Here is an 18449-nt window from a genome sequence, read left to right as displayed (position 1 = left end):
ATATATAAAAAATGCTGCTATGGGAAAACTGCCTTTTAATTTTTTAAGATACAGTATGAGTACCCCGAACGGTTGTTATTTCGTATTATTAAAGAATTAGTCCATTGTAATTATGTATTGAGTAGTTCATTGTTAATAGACCGAATAATATTATGTGTAACCAAAACTACAAAAATCTATTCAAACTAAAATCTACGTGGGTTTGAGTATTCAGTATGGCTTATTTTTGACGCCAAGTGCGCTTTCGCTTCCTGTTCTTTTCAGACTTATTTGTCCACAAGATAAAGTAAGGCGTAAAGTCGATACCTGCGACACAATGAACAGGTACTCTTCGACAATTGAAAGCAGGTTAATGCGACCGTTATGAAGCCGTTGGTGCGACGTGCTGGCGCCAGATCCGTGATCTATTGTGTAATATCTATTATTTATTCTTTAACATCCGAAGAAAACATAACAACCGTTCTGAATGGATAGCATTCTAAAGCGCTTCCGTGAACCTGTTATTTTTCTCTCGGGATTTCGAAACTGGGATATACTAATAGCAAAGCCAATATTTCCAACAGTTGATTTATTGATAACACCACCATTTGTATATATTTGTTTGCATAATATGGTTAGTTTATCATTATATCGACGGCCGGATATGAACCGTCTCGCCGCCATTCCGACTCTTATCGCTGTGCATCCAATAAAGTCTAATCCAAATTATTTACGAACGCAAGCCCCTGTTAGAGTAAATTTTAAAATTTGCAAGCAATGGTAAAGGGGCCGCACGCCCGCATTCGTTAATTACGAGACGACTTAATTGAGAGCATAAACAAGATCAATGTTATATGTACGGTGATGTGTTTGTGGCAAATAGTGGTCACGTGCCGTAAAATCGCCACAATTGCCTCGTCAAGCAAAATTAAGGGTTCTCAATGATCAAAATGGGGTTCTATATGACGTGATTATTATATTACGAAGGCAAGCATGGAATTGGGTTTATTTGCTGTACGAAATCGATATGCCCGTATGCGGATTGAGTAACTCATGAGTAATAAATGGCTCGTTAATAAAACATTTATGTACGTGTCTCGTGTATTGCGCAAATCTAGCCGTTAACATTTCTATACATTTAGATGTCCATAAACAAACTAATATGTTTGCAGTTGCTCGGCGCCTTTCCTTAAAGACGGGAATTTATATACTATAAATCATACTATCGTGGGAAGAGTAGATAAAAATATTTAACGTTAGAAATATCCTGCTTTCAATTTGACTCAATTTTATATTTAATATTATAAAATATGCTCTATTAACTAACTCGGCCTGCCTTGGTTTGAGTTTAAGATCTGATTCGAAAAACAGTATAACGTTATTATAAATACACACCATAACAGTACTACACATGAAGTTATATAGTTTAAATATATTATGGTGCATTATAACTTTCTTAGTTTCAAGAACTTTACTTCAGCTATTCCTATATACATTCTGGTTATATAGGTCGATTTAGAATACTAGATACTAAATAATACTTCATTGTAGCCTAAATTAAGTCACACGTTACATGACGATTATGTTTTGTATTTAACAATTTTTAAGACCCTCATTCGTAAACAGTTCACATAATGACGGAACAAAGCGACCAAGTAATACGCAAAAACTACCGTGAAGAGTTCCATTTTATCTACAAAGAGGTACATAGCATACACCCATTCATCACCTAGTTCTCATGGAGTGCATTTCCCATGCAGTTATCACGGGCCGTCAGTCCATAGGTCAGTGATTCTTGATAAGCCATCGGTCGCTTTGTTAGTACCTACTGTAACGATGACGGATGTTGATCATAGACGTAAACATTCACACCTAGTGTCGTTGACGTAGGCAAGATTCCGTTACTTCTGCTATAGAAGTGACTTAAAGCTGTGTTGCGTTAGGTTAGCAGTTAGGTTACCTTGGGTTAATATAATAAAAATATTTAAACATTAAATAAAGACCTACTTTCTAGCGATCTATAAGAACAAGCAATTACTTATTATAAAACGGTTTTGATCGTTAACTACGTACAATTGTTTGTAAAGTTGGTATCATCCCTCCAAGCGAGTTGTATCTCCCAATTTACATGACTATGAAATAAGAAATAAAATATGTCTTTTGCTTAGTCAGAGTATTAGATCTACAGCCTATAATAAAATCAATAATAAAAATTCTTTATTGTACACTAAGAAAGAACAATACAATGGACATACATTATTAATATCTATATATATAAAATTCCCGTCTCACAATGTTAGACCATACTCCTTCGAAACGGCTAGACCGATTCTCAGGAAGTTTTGTGTGCATATCGGGTAGATCTGAGAATAGGCCAACATAAATTTTTCATACCGCTACATTATAAGAGTAAGGCAGAACAGAGTTAGCCGGGTCAGCTAGTGTTTTATAAATTTTGTTCACCATCTGAATTTTTTAAAGTATTTTGTTTTAACTTTAGATTCGTTTTCAATCGTTCGTCAACTAAAAGAATTAAATCTATGACTATCTTTTAAGTTGTCAGATGTTTTTGTACACCGAGCCAGACCATTAATAACCAAGTAAATAGGAATATTAACCATTTTCAAGCTCCACTAGTTTAGTAAAGAATTTGTTGTCGATAAATATTAGCGGGGGGTTCGATGACGATGTATATTTCATTACAAGAACCGATCGTTTAGAGCGGATCCGAAATAAAGAGGATTCTTCATTTTTTGTTCCCTTTGTTACCCGTACAATTATAGAAAACTCTATGTTGAATCTTATGTATCAAGAAAATTGAAACTTATAATATTTACTTATATTATTTATTCAATATTTAGTTTAAAAAATGTCCGTAATAAAAATACTAAAGAAGTGAACAAAACTTTTTTAATTATTTAACCGAGTTAAACCATTTATAACATAAACATTCTCAAAAGTGTCAAGCAGGTGGATGCGATTTGCTTTCACGCACACGTGACGTATATTACTCTTTATTGACAGTATCGAAACCACCCTGAAGGACAATCGAGCGTGGGAGCCTTGCGGGGGCATCGTCTAATGGATGTTCATATCGTCTTATTACTTTTGTATAATTGTTGTCGTTTTTTGTCCACCTCACACACAATGTGACTAACCGCATTGCATAATGTATAGAACTCGATCGCCTTTCCCTTCGATGCCCATCGCCCCGTGTTTTTGCAGCAATTGAAATTGTTTTGTACTACATACGATAAATGCGTATCGCATTACATTGCTCCGCTACTCAATACAATGATCAAATGTTTCATTGACTTGACATATTAAACTTTAACACTTTAGATTTTATCTATGTTAAGTGATTTTGTGTGGAGTTATGAAGGATACGTTTATCGGTAACTTCTTGGTACGATACAGTGGGTTCTTTATCCTATATCCGAGTGTGCTATAAAGAATTTATTATTTTATGAGTGGAATTTAAATATAGTGAACTGTTTGTACGGTGCACAGCATAGATAAGGGAGGATGAGTAGTGGGCGCCTAGTTGCAGGGTGCACTGCGCTAGTCCGGGAATGCAAGTTCGCCAACTCTCACACACCCAGGATGAGTTGAAACTTTTTTTAAAGGGCGCGATTCCTGGAAGTGTCTTTAGAGCGGTCGGACGGAGGCTGGCGCTCGCCGACCATTGTGGCGCGCGGCTAGTTTTGATCTTATTGTTAATGGGACGCCAAGTTTTTTCTATGGCCTCGGAAAAAAGGTATCATCGAGCCCCAGCGGAAACGTTACGGGCCCTTGTGAAGCAAAATGTATGTATACGTTCTACGAAGGAGGTGTTATTTTAATCGTAAGGTCGTCCTTTGTTGTTCAGGAATGTAGATGGCCTGTCATAATTTTAATGGGCAGTTTCTCAGGAGTTCTATGAAACTTATGGTGTACACGTCCTGAATATTCAAAGGCTCTCGATCATATGGACCGTATTAAAACCCATATATCACCAACGTTTACATGAGTTTCGAACATCTTATATTAAAAAAGAGTCATATTATTAGAGGTATCCCGTATCAGTAACGACTATTTAATAATATGGACGGAGGCAGGGGAGTATATCATTAAATGTTTAACCTACTTCAGACTTTTTTCTCTGCAAAATGTGACGTTAACTATTTATTTGAATAAATAAATAATATTATAGCAAAGGTTGAAAACATTTATCTCAATTTACCTTCATAATTATGTGTCAATTTTTCAGAAATCGTAAGTTGTTTTATAACTTTACTCAACTGTCCAGTTCTCAATTATCTTCTAGTTTTCTTGAATTTAGAAACATAGGGTATGTTTTGAATGTGCCTAAAAATATTGTGATTAAATTAAGGCACGTAAAACAAAAAGAGACTATAAAAAATTTAATAAACTAGTTCTCTGAATCTATAACACTAATATCTCATAATTCCATTTCGGTATGGGTTAAAGAATTCCATAAAGTCATGAATATAATTTGTCTTCCAAAGTTATGAAGCAAAATGGTATAAAATATATTTACGACGCTTGTAATCACAAATAAAATATCGATTGATAAAACCGATTCTCATTAGCTTACACTTTCGTAGAGATTAGTGAGGTATATGAATGATACTGGTTTACACATCCCTTCAAACGGGAGGGATGTGTGTGTGCGTGTGCCTTTGAGAATTTTAAGGCCCAATTACTATCAGACCGTCTACCATTAACAACTTTATTTATAGTGGCATGAATAACTTGCGGCTTTTTAATCAATCACACGGTATAAAAGTAGTATCCGGTGATAACAATTGCTCTAACCGACAACAAAAACTATTAATCTTTAAATTCGTAAGTATTACGACATCGAATAACGCTTAGTTAGTTCCTACAGCACTGCGATACGGAGTAAGTCTTTATCAATTAGCAACAATACAAAGTGGGCCACATAAACTACGTTTGATGTTGTATAATAAATGATCGGAATGAAAACTTCAGCAGTTTACAGAACACAATAAGAATTATTGTTTAGGTATAATTATTATTTACAAAGAAAGCTATCCTATTTCCCAAGGTCCATTCGGTAAAAAGTCCATTACTCAGGCTCGAGTGGCCAAACCGAAGACAGGGCCGCACGCACTTCCAAAAAACACCCCGAGACGTAACATAATATTTCCCAAGCAGGCTTTTATTTATTAGACGAGCAAGCAGCAACACAGGACCGGCGCCGCGACAACTAAACTTCCCAGAACCGAACACCGACGTGTCGGCTCGAAGCCGTTACATTTCGAAAAAAGCTATATTTATGTGGACGAAAAAATCGGGATACGACTCGTATTTATCTCAAACCGTGAGCTATGAGCTTTTTGTTTAAATCCCGATTTGCAGGAATCCGCCTTGGGCGTAAAACAACACGTCAATTTGTTAAACATATTGACGACGTGGGCAGTGGGCGTGGCCAACATATTACATTAATTGTAAAAACACGTAATTTATACAATGCACGGACATTTTTTAGCGAAATATTTTAATGCACAAATGTTTCAGATATGTTAGGTTTTTCATGTAACTGGAATTTACATTATGCTACATTATGTTTTGAATATTCTAATACTCAAATATCCTTATTTTAATTTTGGAATAGATAGTACGTATAATAGCTACGTACGTACATATATACAGCAAGTATGTAAAGACCCATAAAATGTAAGTGAAATGAAACTTAAAACGCAAAATCAAATAATTATTTTTAACACAATTATACGGGTATCATACATCCCACTCATTCTATAAACAAATATGAGTATATATGTATTTTAATATATTATTTCCATTTGATATTCTCTAATACATTCCAAGGACAGCAAATACAGGTAGTAGAGCCTTTAAGCTGACAGCCGTTTTGATTTTGAACCTGAATCGCATGCCTGGCAGAGCTTGTTTTAACGGATTCCTGATTTAAAAATGTACAGCAAATTCACCGTTATTTTATACGCAAATCATACATCGCGCGGAACGAATACTGATTGCAAAATAGATACACCTGTGTCACTGTCAATGGCAACATCTTAAAATGTTTAACAAAAAAGGGGTAAATAGAAATTATACCGCCATTATTTCAATTTCGTATAGTGTATTTTTTGCAACTGAAAGAAAAGTGCAATAATCTTGTAAAAGTAAATCATAATATGTATTTATTAAGACGCTGCTATAAGCTTCTCCTCCACTTTTTCTGATTATATGTTTGTTTGTAACCGTCTACTTTAAACTCGATTTTCTCTTTATACGGACATACTTAATTCAAACTCTCATCAATGAAAAGAAAAAGAAACGTACACCGTAGTATTTATTATTTCCATGATATGCATTCACACAGAGCGAGTTCTATGACAAGAGCTGCATGCTATATCGTGCATATCGTGTCCCACAAAATAATGATAATAATTTAAATTTCAAAACACGGAATGTTGTTAATCGTTCCAGCGTTCACCGAGCGCCTGGAAGATCGTGTGACGAGTTGTGTATGTACATACTGTAATTACTTTACGAATTAAGTTTAATAACTCTTCGTAAATGGTAAGTCAAAGTTCCTTGAAGGCATCAAGAAGTCGCATGGTTAGCCTATACGAGTACAATTGTGTAATTGGTAAATGGTTACGTGACAGAACGTATATTCGGCAGGGCAAGGAGTATGCGAAAAAGTTAGCTACTTTCATTTTGAAAAAAGAGATAGATAGGCTCTTACTCAATTCTCAATCGAAAAAGATGATCGCGGGAAGGTACGCTAGAAATACCAACAGATATAAATGTTTAACAAATATTCAAGACAACTATGTATAATATGTTGTTTTGTTGGAGTTTTACATTACACCGTTACAAAGATATATCAGTTGTAATTTTGCGAGGCACAGCAAAAATTATGTGTTGCTATGTAAAGATTGCACGGCATGCAGCGGCGTGCATGCGCCGTTTGTGTCCTTTTTCTTACAATAATTGTAATTTTCTGTTACATACAATCTTCTCGCTTGCTTAACATTTATATACATGATAAATACCTACAATATCGGTATAATATTATCATAAATCTTTTAGGAACTTTAACACGGTGTAGTTTAATGCTAGAACATACCCCCTATATCCTTACCGAAGCCTTAAAAGAATTGCATGTCCTCTTTTGGATTCACCGGTTATTATCATATGTAAATTCATCTTCAAACCTACATTCATGTGCAGGTAAAATAACATTATCACTCTTGGTCTTTTCATGATATCAGTTTGTTTAAAATTGAATACCGAGTCAATATTAGAAATATGAAAACAAAAAACCAGGAAAAACGATGCTCATATTATTATATTCACATAGATTAGATAGCAAATTTTGATTAGATTCTGTAATGTCTGAGATTTCTTAAATATCGTGTGCGTTTTTATTTATTTTGATACTATATTGAGGCATTGATTTAATATCACATATCTCCAAGCCCATACTCTCCCCGCCCAAAAACAACTAAACTGTCTGTTATGAAAATCAAGCACACACATCTTTAAATTAAAGACAAGAAAAATGTTAAGAATATTTTTGTAATCTCATATCTTTATTAATGTTGTTCATAGTGGTAAAACCAATTCTGCGTTTAACCAAACTTTACTACTTTACATTTAACGTTTTTATAATCCTACATCCTACTAATATTATAAACGCACTAATATTCTATGTATATAAGGCCGTGGGTCTTTGTTCTACTCTTTCAAATAAATGCTTAATTATAATACAAATAAGTCTTGTTTGTCTTTCTTTCGCAACTGTCGCATCGGAGCGATTTTATTATAGGACTAAAGGATCTGAAGATATTAAGGAACCTAGAAGTTGACATAGACTACTTTTTATCGAGGTGAAACATCTCACTCCCTGGAAATTTATTTTGACTACGCGGCTGAAGAAGCGGGCACCTAGCAGGGTATGAGGCAGATGAAATACACCTGTTTCACTGATCGAATTTCTTTATGGACAAGAAGGTAATACACGAAAACATCATCAGCACTCCGGAGCGAAGATGTGACAGAAAAAATGGAAGTTAAATATGCTAGTTTCCATTCCACAAAACTACGCACTCATTCTAACAACAACTAACAAATTTATTACCCCTTCCTTTTCTTTTAATTAGACATAAAATGTAAAGTAATTTTCGTTTTAAGGGAGAAGCCACCGACAACCGAAACGCAGTTTCCAACTGGCTCGGTAGACAATGGGTCTTATAAGAAAAGTACTTGATTTTATGTCACTAAATATACTTTTATTTATTTATTTTTTGATGCCTAAAAAATAAGATAGCAAACGTTATCGTATCGCAACTGAAACACAAATTGTTAAAAAAATATTTTTTGAGGCCACATATTATTCATGGTTATATGTATGTGTACATAATGTGGCAATATATCAAAAGTAACGATTTTATTGTAATTTTTATAAAATTAAAAGTGCCATATGCACACGAATTTCTGGCATGATTCATGTTATCCTGATATAAACAAAAATATTCCAAACCAACTTCTACCCACGACTCCATCCGCATTGTTAAATAAACAGATAGATAAGTCTAAGTCTAAAGCATAGTTCCCGTTCTCGTGGGATTTCCGGGATAAAATCCTGTGTCCCTTTTCGGGTCTCAAACTATTTCTATAGCAAATTTCTTTCAAAGCTTTTCAGTGGTTTAGGCGTGAAGGAGAAACGGACCGACAGTCGAACATAAAGGTAGATTTGTAATATTAGTATTTTTATATAGCGTTAGCGCTTTTACACTCGATATCATCATTATAAGCGGCTTTCAAAGCTTACACTATGATAAATCTTTCGACATATTTTCATATTTACAGAACAAAAAGATTCAATTATTTCATAATTATCTACCAAAAGGTAATCCAAAAGATAAATCATATTATACTTAAACAAATAAAATATTACGACGCAAATATTTGATAATATGCGACGGCTATTAAGGTAACCGTCATTTTTTGTTTAGAATTGACACCATCACAGAAAAAGTGCAGCACAATAGCATGATAGCATCAACTAGATATAAGCCGATTTCAGCGGAGATTTGTTGTTAACTTTTTTTGCCAGCTAATCAGGGTCTGAATGACAAAGTTATTGAATTACCTGCGCATACAAATAAAAATGTCAAAGGTATGCAGAAACAGTGTTACAAGAACAGCGGGGAGAGTTACTACTCCAGATTTTAAAATCGAACCAAATAACAACTTCTTATCAAACAAAAAGAATCGCGCCATCAGAATACAGTCGTATTGAAAACCTAACCCGTTTTTGGAAACGTCTGCCTCGTTAAGGTTACCATTCTGTTACCATGTTATAATAATTAATAAACCCACCCAAAGTATCTTTCCCATATGATATATCCTATTCACTTTTGACTCATTAACATCTATGAAACGATTAAATGACAAAACACACAGAAAATTGAATCCCTGCAGGCTCTTATATGTGTTTTGAAAACAAATATAGAATTCATAAAAAAAATAATTTTCAATTACGTATTTCTTGGTCTTGTGTGAGAGCGATAAGACTTATTTATAGTCCAAATATGTGGCCTCTTTAATCGTTAAGATTATAAAAAAAGTCATCCACACGCCACTCACATATAAACTATATGAAATATGTAACATATTTTTATGAGGTTACTTTCCCAAACGTACATATCGTACTTAATCATCATCGTTAAAAAGTTGTCCCATATAATTTGATAAGAAATACATATATTACGTCAATTTCCGTTACGTTACAATCTAATTTTGTGTTTGCCTACATAAGGTATATACCAAAATTTATATCAATATTTTTTAAGCAGATAAATAACTTTAACTAACCTACAAAAGTATGATAGAAATATTCAATAAGTCAATAAGCTTTTAAGAAAAATTGAAATTGTACACTTGAACTACAGAATTTAAATTTATTAATACAACGTAATAAGAATGATAAGGTGTATGTTTAAAAATTTATATTTAAATTTACTTTATGGATTAACAATTATTTTTTTTTACCATTAGCAAGCTATAGAAGAATCGGATCAGTAATTAAAAATCATATAAAAATAAAAATACAAACATATGTAACATAATCACTATATTTGCTTTAATTTTTACTTAAAAAAGAGTTTAGAACACCCCAATTAATGTCACATAAAACCTACATCCCGAGTCAATTTAAGAAAACATGCAAATTATAACTCACTATGAATCACTGTCACTGCCTGAATAATCAGCTAATAACGATAGTCCTGAAGGCTTTGCTTGAGCACTATCTTTACCACTATTAGACCCGTTTGACGAACCTTGCACTTCTTTTTCACTGACACTTGTATTTGTCTCTGTTTTCTTACTTCGCACTAGATTAGCTAAAGGAGTTTTCTTTGATATGACACCTATACTTTTGTTCCAGGCTTCCTTCTTGGCTACTACTGGCTTGGGAGCCGGCACCTCAGTTTTGATACTCTTTGCAATTGGTTCATAGTCTTCATTAACATCTTCGATAATTTCTTCTGCAACTACTTTGTGCTTTGATGGATTGTTGAATTTAACTGACCTGTAACAAGAGAATTAATATTTGTTATTTACACAGCACTGTATTGTTACAAACAAGATTGTAATCCCTGATAGCATGATAGTAGACTACTTGAATCCTTGTGGAGAAGCAATAAGATGTAAATATGTTAACTTATATTTAAACTTAAAGTGTGAGTGGAATTAATTGACAGAGGAGCTTTGACATCTTTTACTATCTGAGATTTATATCTACTCTAGAATCTGAATTAAGTTCTCAAAGTCGTCATAGTAAATTCTTACTATAAATATTATAAATACTATAAAACTGTAAGGGTGATTGTGTATCCTTCTTCCCCGTCGCATCAGATCGATTTATGGTACGATTTTTGTGTCTAGAAATAGTTAGGAGTCTATTGTGCGATATGAGGTACTTTTTACCGCGGAATGAAACGCAAAATTAAACACCTCATTCTCATGAGAAGAAATTGTTTGTATGTGAACGTGCAGCATATACTATGCGATCCAACTGAGAATAGGATCGATTCAGAACTATTTAATGACATCAAAGATATTTAATAACAACTTTTTATCCCGATATTCCTACGGGATACGGACTTACGCGGGTGAAACCGCGGGGCGCAGCTAGTATAAAATAAAACACAAAGTAACCAAACCATTTCTATACATTAAATATTTTACAAAAAGAGTAATTGCTATGCAATATGGTTATTTTATGGATCCCAAATCAATGATTAGCAATTATTACTATTTGTATATGCGGTAATCACGAACAACTGGGCAATTCATGACAAATTTTAAATGGTATAGGTTCAACTTATAAGCTACATTTTTAAATTGTTAAGGGTGGCTATTCATAGAAGTTACCGGAGGACCAAAAAATCGCGAAAATGTCATGAAATGGGGTATCATTTATCATCTTTCCAATGGAAAATAATTGGAAAGGCAGATAAGAATAAAAAAAAATAGTTTCTAAGTAGGTTTTTTGCTTAAATAAAAATCACGAGATATACGCATATAAAGTGGTCAATAAGGTCTCCCAAAATCCACGAAGTTCAAAATTTATATTTCAGTGGTTTAGTTCAACTTTTAACGCATTTATAATATTAAAAAGCAACACAACTCTTGACTTGTGAAGCAATGTGAAAAAGACTTGTCAATAAAGCAAGCAATTGACAATCAATAAAGCAATTGAAAAAAGTCAATAAAGCAAGCAATTGACAATCTACCTACCTGTGGAGCTGTGGAATTGTGGAAGTTATGCTAGAGATATACTATATGTAGTCAAAATATTTTGATATTTGAACACTAACACAGAAAGAAGAGCACACGTTTTTGCATTGACTATTTTAAAAGCCTGCTTAAATTTTGGTTTAGCTTTCCACTGATATAGTATTAAAGATGTCTCACTTTATAAATTCATTATCTTCTTGTTCCTCCCTCGCTTTTCTCTGTTCTGCTGTTTCTGGCTGAAACTGTTTCAGCATTCCCTCATAATCTACAGTTCTCTGTCGACGATTCAACTCTTTGAGTTCTTCAAGACTCTCCAACAATTCAATTTCCTGCCTTGACTGTTCTGTTCTGTATTCTGAAAAATGATTAAAAAAAATCTTGTATGAACACAATATAAAAAAAATTAAAATAATTTTGAAGTAAAAATTTCTTAATGATTCATATTCATTTTATATACTATAAAAAAATTATAAAAACATATAAAAAGCTCCTTTTTTATAACAAATTACATAATCAATGATTTACCTAATAATTTCATGGGATTATTGGCTTCTTCCTCTTTCTGCTCCTCTTCTTCCCTTTTAGCTTGTTCTTCAGCCAATTTTAATGCCATGAAATTTCTGGTTGCACCAGCCTCTATTTCATAATCTGTATTTTTTGGATCTGTCTTGAATGATATTTCTTGCAGACACCGAGTACACTGTAAATCATTTTCAATACATAAATTATGTTTTTCTTTAAAATATTACACAGCAAATAAAAGAAGAGCTAATGGCATTTTATGACGAAGGTAAAAACTACAAAGTAGTAGGTCACTAATATATATAAAATTTATATATATCTAACAATATGCCCCAGCATAAACACAGTAAATAGCCTATAGTAGTCAGGGATAACATACATATCCAACGGTAAAAGAATTATGAAAATAATCCTACTGTATAAATCTAATCAATCTAAATGGAGAGGCTAGTGCATTCAATCATACAACCTCATATTATTAATATAAATAGAATGTTTCTAGATATATAAGTAAAGCCGCTATTAGGTAGATTTTCTTGCAAAAACTAGGTCTACTAGCACAGTCCATAGTGAATTGACATACTACATATGAAATATATTTATTATTTATATAATATAATCATTATTCATAGTGGATTTTTTTTAACTGTCCTGTAGTTATTGTTGAACTCATTTTTTGGATGCTCCAAAGTCCAGATTATGATATTTGAACATTGGTAAGCTTCCACTGACTATAGTAGAATTCAGTTCATTACTTTGGTCATTATTTGTTGTAAATTAAATGTTATGACAAAACTTTAACACTGTAAATATACACTTTGTAACAGTGATAAAGTGAATATTACGTGATTTGAGATTTAATGGTTTATTTTAATAATAAACTATTCTCTTTTCTTTGGTTAAGGACTTCTTTTAAACCAAACATAAAATTCCTACATACTCAATTAATACATCTAATATTATATAGAAGGCATATGAGATAAGCATCTAATTGAAAGAGTATTTTATTGTAAACATAATATATGAAATACCATTTTAACTATAATTTACAGTAATTTATTGTCTCCTTCAATTATTACAGTAAGGCAAAAACATACGCTAACACTGCCCTCATAATACTCACTTTTATATAGAATCTGTATATCCTTATACCCAAGTAATCTTCATTTTCAACATCTTCCTTTCGAGCGTTAAATTTCTTTCCCTTATAAATGTATTCGCCGCAAGTAGCACATCGCATATTGAACGGAGCCATTAACCGCACGGTGTATTGTCTATTTTTCTCTAATTTCATGCGAGGGATTTTAGATGGATCGAAATCCGGTGGATAATATTTCTGAAATTTAGATAATATAAGCAAAATATAAATGAATTCCAAATTGTTGTCCTTGTTAAATAGGTCCATGGTAATCGCATAAACCAAGAGTACTTACATTCAAAACTTTTCTTTCCGACATTTTAGCTGATTAAATTCTTAATTTGATTATTGAATTCTGATTTCTGAATGAATAAGAAGTATGTAAACAAAATACTATGTGTTACACACGTAGTTTTTCGAAACGATGCTTGTCTTGATCACGATTTGATATCACTTACTGTCAAATTCACATTTGTCAATGTCAAAATAATTTTTTTGTCGGCCATGTCAAAATTTCAGAAGCGTTCACATGACGTCACTCGCCACAATAAAAGGCCACGGAAAAGGTGTGAACCAACTCTCTCTCTACTCTTTGCTATGAACTTTCCATGTGCATGTAGTAGTTATGGTACTCTATGGTGTGTACCCACCATGATGTGAATACGGTGAAATGGTGAAACATGGTTCAATGGTTCACACTTTAACTGCTAGAAAATCTTTGTACATAATAATGTAATAATAATTGTTTGTATGTTTGTTATTTTTTTTAAAAGAAATAAAGACACGTCCATACTTAGCACAACGAAATTATCATTCGTGGACTTTTTGTCTAACTCTATGTATGCTTAGATCCTTAAAAATACAAAAATAATTTTTGATGTTATCATATAGGAATTAGGATAAGAGGAATTGATAAATCTATTGTATACGTTGGCTAAGACACAACGATATAATATATCTTGGGAGGTATGGAAAAAATAATCGGTTTGAGAGTTTTCGACCCTACCCCTAACTAACCCCTTTGATATATGGTATAGCTAAATAATTTATGGGAAGGAATTGTGTAGGTATCATAAACAGATCTACAAAATAGACAGCGATATCTAGAGATAGACAATGAAATGATAATAGTAAATAGGCTTCGATATGAGTTTCTCGTGAGATTGGTCTGATGCCATTTTATTGTTAAGTGGCAAATAACAGAGTTACCGCTGAAAACGAGTTTTGTTAAAAATGTTTAATTTGCTTTTGATAAAAACTTATTTATTTTCCATCTTACGTATCTTACGTTAAGCAGTAATGGAAACAAAGTTGTAGACAATTCAATGTGGTATTTAGTATAAACATCCTCTCAAATTTTATGTACGATTGTTAAGTTTGCAGATAAAGCACGAAAACCATTTGTTCCATTTTTTTCAACATGGGGGCCGCGGGGCAGTAATGAAGATCCCACAAACGGAGCTTAACTTCTAGTAATCCATCCATCAAACAAAATTGCGCCCTCTGAGAAACGCAAGCTAAGTTAAGGAGTTTGTTCCGTTTATTTACTTAAGTGCCTGTGTGGAAGTCAACAATAAGGTATAGGAGTACAGTACCCATGCACAGCTATCCCCTCTCATGTTTCACTCAGCTCTACAATCATATCTGAGCTGGTATTTCGCCCGATGGTAAGAGACCGTCACTGTCCATAAACATTCGCAGAGGTAGTGCTTCTGCGACTGCTCTGCTCACTTTTAAGGGGAGGGATAAGAAAGGTTTGAAGACTGGAAAGATGGAACGAACTGAAAAGGCAAAAACAAACGAGCCTCCGTCTGCCCCACTCACAGTTCGAAACACAGTAGCATGCTACTATAACACCGGTCTTCTGTGGAGGTTTAGTACCCGGCACGAGATGGCCCAATTCGTCCCAAACTCTAACTCCCACATTCCAAAAAATGTTTTTCTATTAAAAGGGAAAATACAGGTTGTATTCATTTAGGTACTTCAATTATTTCATAAATAATATTACCACAACAACGTCTTTATTCAGGAAACTACTAATTTACAAAACACCAATGAGTACAAAGACAGTAAGCACAAAATTTTACAGTTTATTAATTTTTAAAGAAGATTTTATCTCATTATGATTATTTCAAAAGAAGACGAACCTCCTGAAAGAAAAAAAAGGCATTACTGGCGAGGCTCAAAGCTATTTCTTTGGTTCACAAAATTAATTGTACTTAATATTATAAATGCGAAAGTAACTCTGTCTGTCTGTCTATAACGCTTTCACGCTTAAACCACTAAACCGATTTTGATGAAATTTGATATGAAGATAGGACTGAACTTGGGAAAGGATAACAGGGGATCAAAGTTTGTATGGAAGTTCCTTACCTTCCTTGTCAAACAAAAAATCATCTAAAATTCTTTTACATCTAAACCACTTAACCAATTTTGACAAATAGTTTAAATCTTGGAAAAGACTGTAGGCTTACCATGTTGCGCAATATAACCGAATTCCACGCAGGCGAAGCCGTGGGCGGAAAGCCAGTTGTAATTAAGTCTGACTTCACATAGTCACAATGTCTCTCTAATTTGACTTTATACAGAAATCTTATTACATCCTACCGTACAAAATATAATTGCAACACAATGCATTAACAGTAACGCAACTACATCATCTTTACACTTATTAATCAGATATGTACTTGTCTTTTCTATTGCCCCCCGCGGCAAGCTCATGCTCCAGCGCAGCAATCTTTTCCTCGTGTCGCGTCCGCTGCGCCTGAGCCCGCCGTTGCTGTTCCTCAAGAGCAAGAACGATCTTCTCCAGCCGATGGATCTGTTGCTGTTTTGTTTCCAATGTGGAAAACAGCTCTTGAATCTCATCTGCCTTGGCTGCGATCTGCTTGTTCACCTGTAGTGTAACATACATTATTAATGAGTTATTATCATAATGTAAGATTAATGTGTTATAATAAATTTTCTTTAAGTTTCAATCTCTGATTATAAAACTAAAGGCAGATGCAACGCGCCAAACACGCGAGCGAGGCCACCATAATAAACAACGCTATATTTTTGTCTAGCTTTTAATACCGACAACTACATTATATATATTAATAGAATATTTATTTATATTGATTCCAAATACATCTAAAAAACCTAATTTATATCATATATCACACTAAATAGGTTGTTAGCGTAGGTACGTATGTATGCTCGAGTGTTCGGTGCGCTCTATGTGCGGTTTCAGATTTTTCAATTTACAAGTTATCTATACTACCCATTAGCCCATTATTTAAAACAAAGATACCAATAAAAAAAATAAAAAAAAAATACGATTCTCACATCGTCTACAATTTTCATTCGATGCTCCAAATCTTGCTGTAACGCAGCAAGCTCACGACTCTGCTCCGTTTCCTTGTTCTTCAGCATGTTGATTAATTCTTCTCGGATCTGTGATGCTCGTTTAGTTAAAAGCATTCGATAAAATTATAAAAAAATGGGCACATCATTAATAATATACGGTCGGTCATACATTGCCAATGTTGATTTATCGACGAAACTCTATTTTTCTTGTTTGTATATTTTATTGTTGGTGTACTAAAAATGTTTTTAAATCAATAAAAACAGGATTACCAGGAGCCTTCACGCGCACTACCGTGAGGTTGTTGAGCTGCCTAAAACTTGCCTAGCGTGTGAACATGGACATTCGCAGCTAAGGTTTTATATTGAAAACGGATTAGCAGCATACAATTATGAACCAAAGTTTCTCGAAACAAATAAATTGTCATAAAATAACCTTGATGACTCTTGCCTGTGCACGAGATGTTTTGTCCTGTTGTTCGAGTTGCTGCTCCTTTTGTGCCAACATTTCTGATAATTCTTCATTGCGATGAACTGCTTCAAGGAGACCCATCTTCAAACTCATTATCTGTATTCATATATTTTATTTTTTATGCTTTAAAAAAGCGAGTTCACTACTAGTTGATCGAAGGGTAATTTAATATTTTAAACGCTTGCTCAGAAGAAAAAGAATAAGGATAGCTTGAGATACGCATCATAGCAAAAATATTAGTGAATGCTCTTCTTACCTCTTGTTGTAAATCTTGGTAACTGATACCGTTGGGTGATTCTTGACAGTTCGCGATGGCACGGTTGTGAGCTTGTAGATCTCGTACATATTGTTCGTACTGTATCACTTTTTGTTCACTAAAAATACACACAATGAAAAATTTTTTATTGATTAATTTAAAAAAATATATTTTTGAAATAACAAAACTGAATAATTCTGAAACATTCATATATCATACACAGTATGTACGTATCCATAATTATTAGTAACGACTCACTTCAGTTTAATATTTTTGGTTAGATCTCTAAGCTGTGTTTGCATTTTACTAATTATCTCTTCTTTCCCTAGTAATTCAGCTGCCAGTTTCTGTTGAAGACCCATTTTGTTCTCCGGTTCCTTGTTGTCGTGGAAATATCAAAATATCATCATTATTATAATATGTCAATATGAATTTACATGGAAAAATTTAATTTAATAGGATTAAAAAAATATATTAACTGTAATTTTAGTAAGCGTTTCCAAGAAGCGAACTTTTTCTCTTTTAGATGCTATTACTTCTTCCTCAGCTATGCGTAACGTGTCTTTGGTTGCCTGAAGTTCTGCCCACAAATCCATTTCTCTCTCCGTTGGCAAATCTGCATACAAATTTGAAATATTATTATGACTACCAAATAAAGTACTACTACTCTACTAAGGCGTACTACTCTAATAAGGGGTAATTACCAGGATTTGGTCTACTATTTTCAAGTTCAGTTATTTTAGCTTTAAGGTCCTCTATGGTATTTTGACTTTCTGTTAGTGTATTTCTAAGCTCGTTATTAAGTTCTGCTTCTCTTTGCGATGATTCCCGCTCTGCTTCTAACGTGATATTTAAATCTTTTAACTTATTATTAAACTCTTGTATCGCTGTTTTATGCTGAGATGTCATGTTCTTAATTTGTTCTGTTA

The 18449-nt window shown here is 33.5% G+C and overlaps 2 protein-coding genes across 2 annotated transcripts in view; both read right to left on the bottom strand.

Annotated features, from left to right (window-relative positions):
- Positions 1–10102: 10102 nt before the first annotated feature.
- Positions 10103–13903, bottom strand: LOC119833291 (splicing factor YJU2). Its single transcript, XM_038357272.1, has 5 exons — positions 13743–13903; positions 13433–13645; positions 12313–12487; positions 11965–12142; positions 10103–10576 (listed from the first exon to the last, which is right to left on the bottom strand). Exons 1-5 carry the CDS (start codon positions 13764–13766, stop codon positions 10225–10227), a joined length of 942 nt encoding a protein of 313 aa, XP_038213200.1. The 5' UTR covers positions 13767–13903; the 3' UTR covers positions 10103–10224.
- Positions 13904–15525: 1622 nt separating this feature from the next.
- The window catches only part of LOC119833384 (cingulin-like), an 8812-nt gene continuing 5888 nt past the window's right edge, over positions 15526–18449 (bottom strand). Inside the window, exons 16-20 of the mRNA XM_038357370.1 lie at positions 17521–17638; positions 17229–17360; positions 16775–16882; positions 16135–16343; positions 15526–15597 (exon numbers count right to left, since the gene is read on the bottom strand). Of these exons, the coding sequence (XP_038213298.1) occupies positions 15579–15597; positions 16135–16343; positions 16775–16882; positions 17229–17360; positions 17521–17638 (586 nt within the window). The 3' untranslated portion in view covers positions 15526–15578. The remainder of the gene's footprint in view (positions 15598–16134; positions 16344–16774; positions 16883–17228; positions 17361–17520; positions 17639–18449) is intronic.

Source organism: Zerene cesonia, chromosome 17 (assembly GCF_012273895.1).
Source record: "Zerene cesonia ecotype Mississippi chromosome 17, Zerene_cesonia_1.1, whole genome shotgun sequence".
Classification (NCBI taxonomy): Eukaryota; Metazoa; Arthropoda; class Insecta; order Lepidoptera; family Pieridae; genus Zerene; species Zerene cesonia.
This window is presented reverse-complemented; position numbering and strand designations above follow the sequence as displayed.

What these genes read in the sequence shown, in the direction of transcription:
- LOC119833291 (XM_038357272.1), bottom strand. Translation starts at nt 13,766, where the DNA reads ATGTCGGAAAGAAAAGTTTTGAAT. An exon ending in TAATCCCATGAAATTATTAG is followed by an intron (nt 12,143 to 12,312) that starts GTAAATCATTGA and finishes ATCATTTTTCAG; the next exon opens with AATACAGAACAGAACAGTCA. An exon ending in GAAGATAATGAATTTATAAA is followed by an intron (nt 10,577 to 11,964) that starts GTGAGACATCTT and finishes CTCTTGTTACAG; the next exon opens with GTCAGTTAAATTCAACAATC.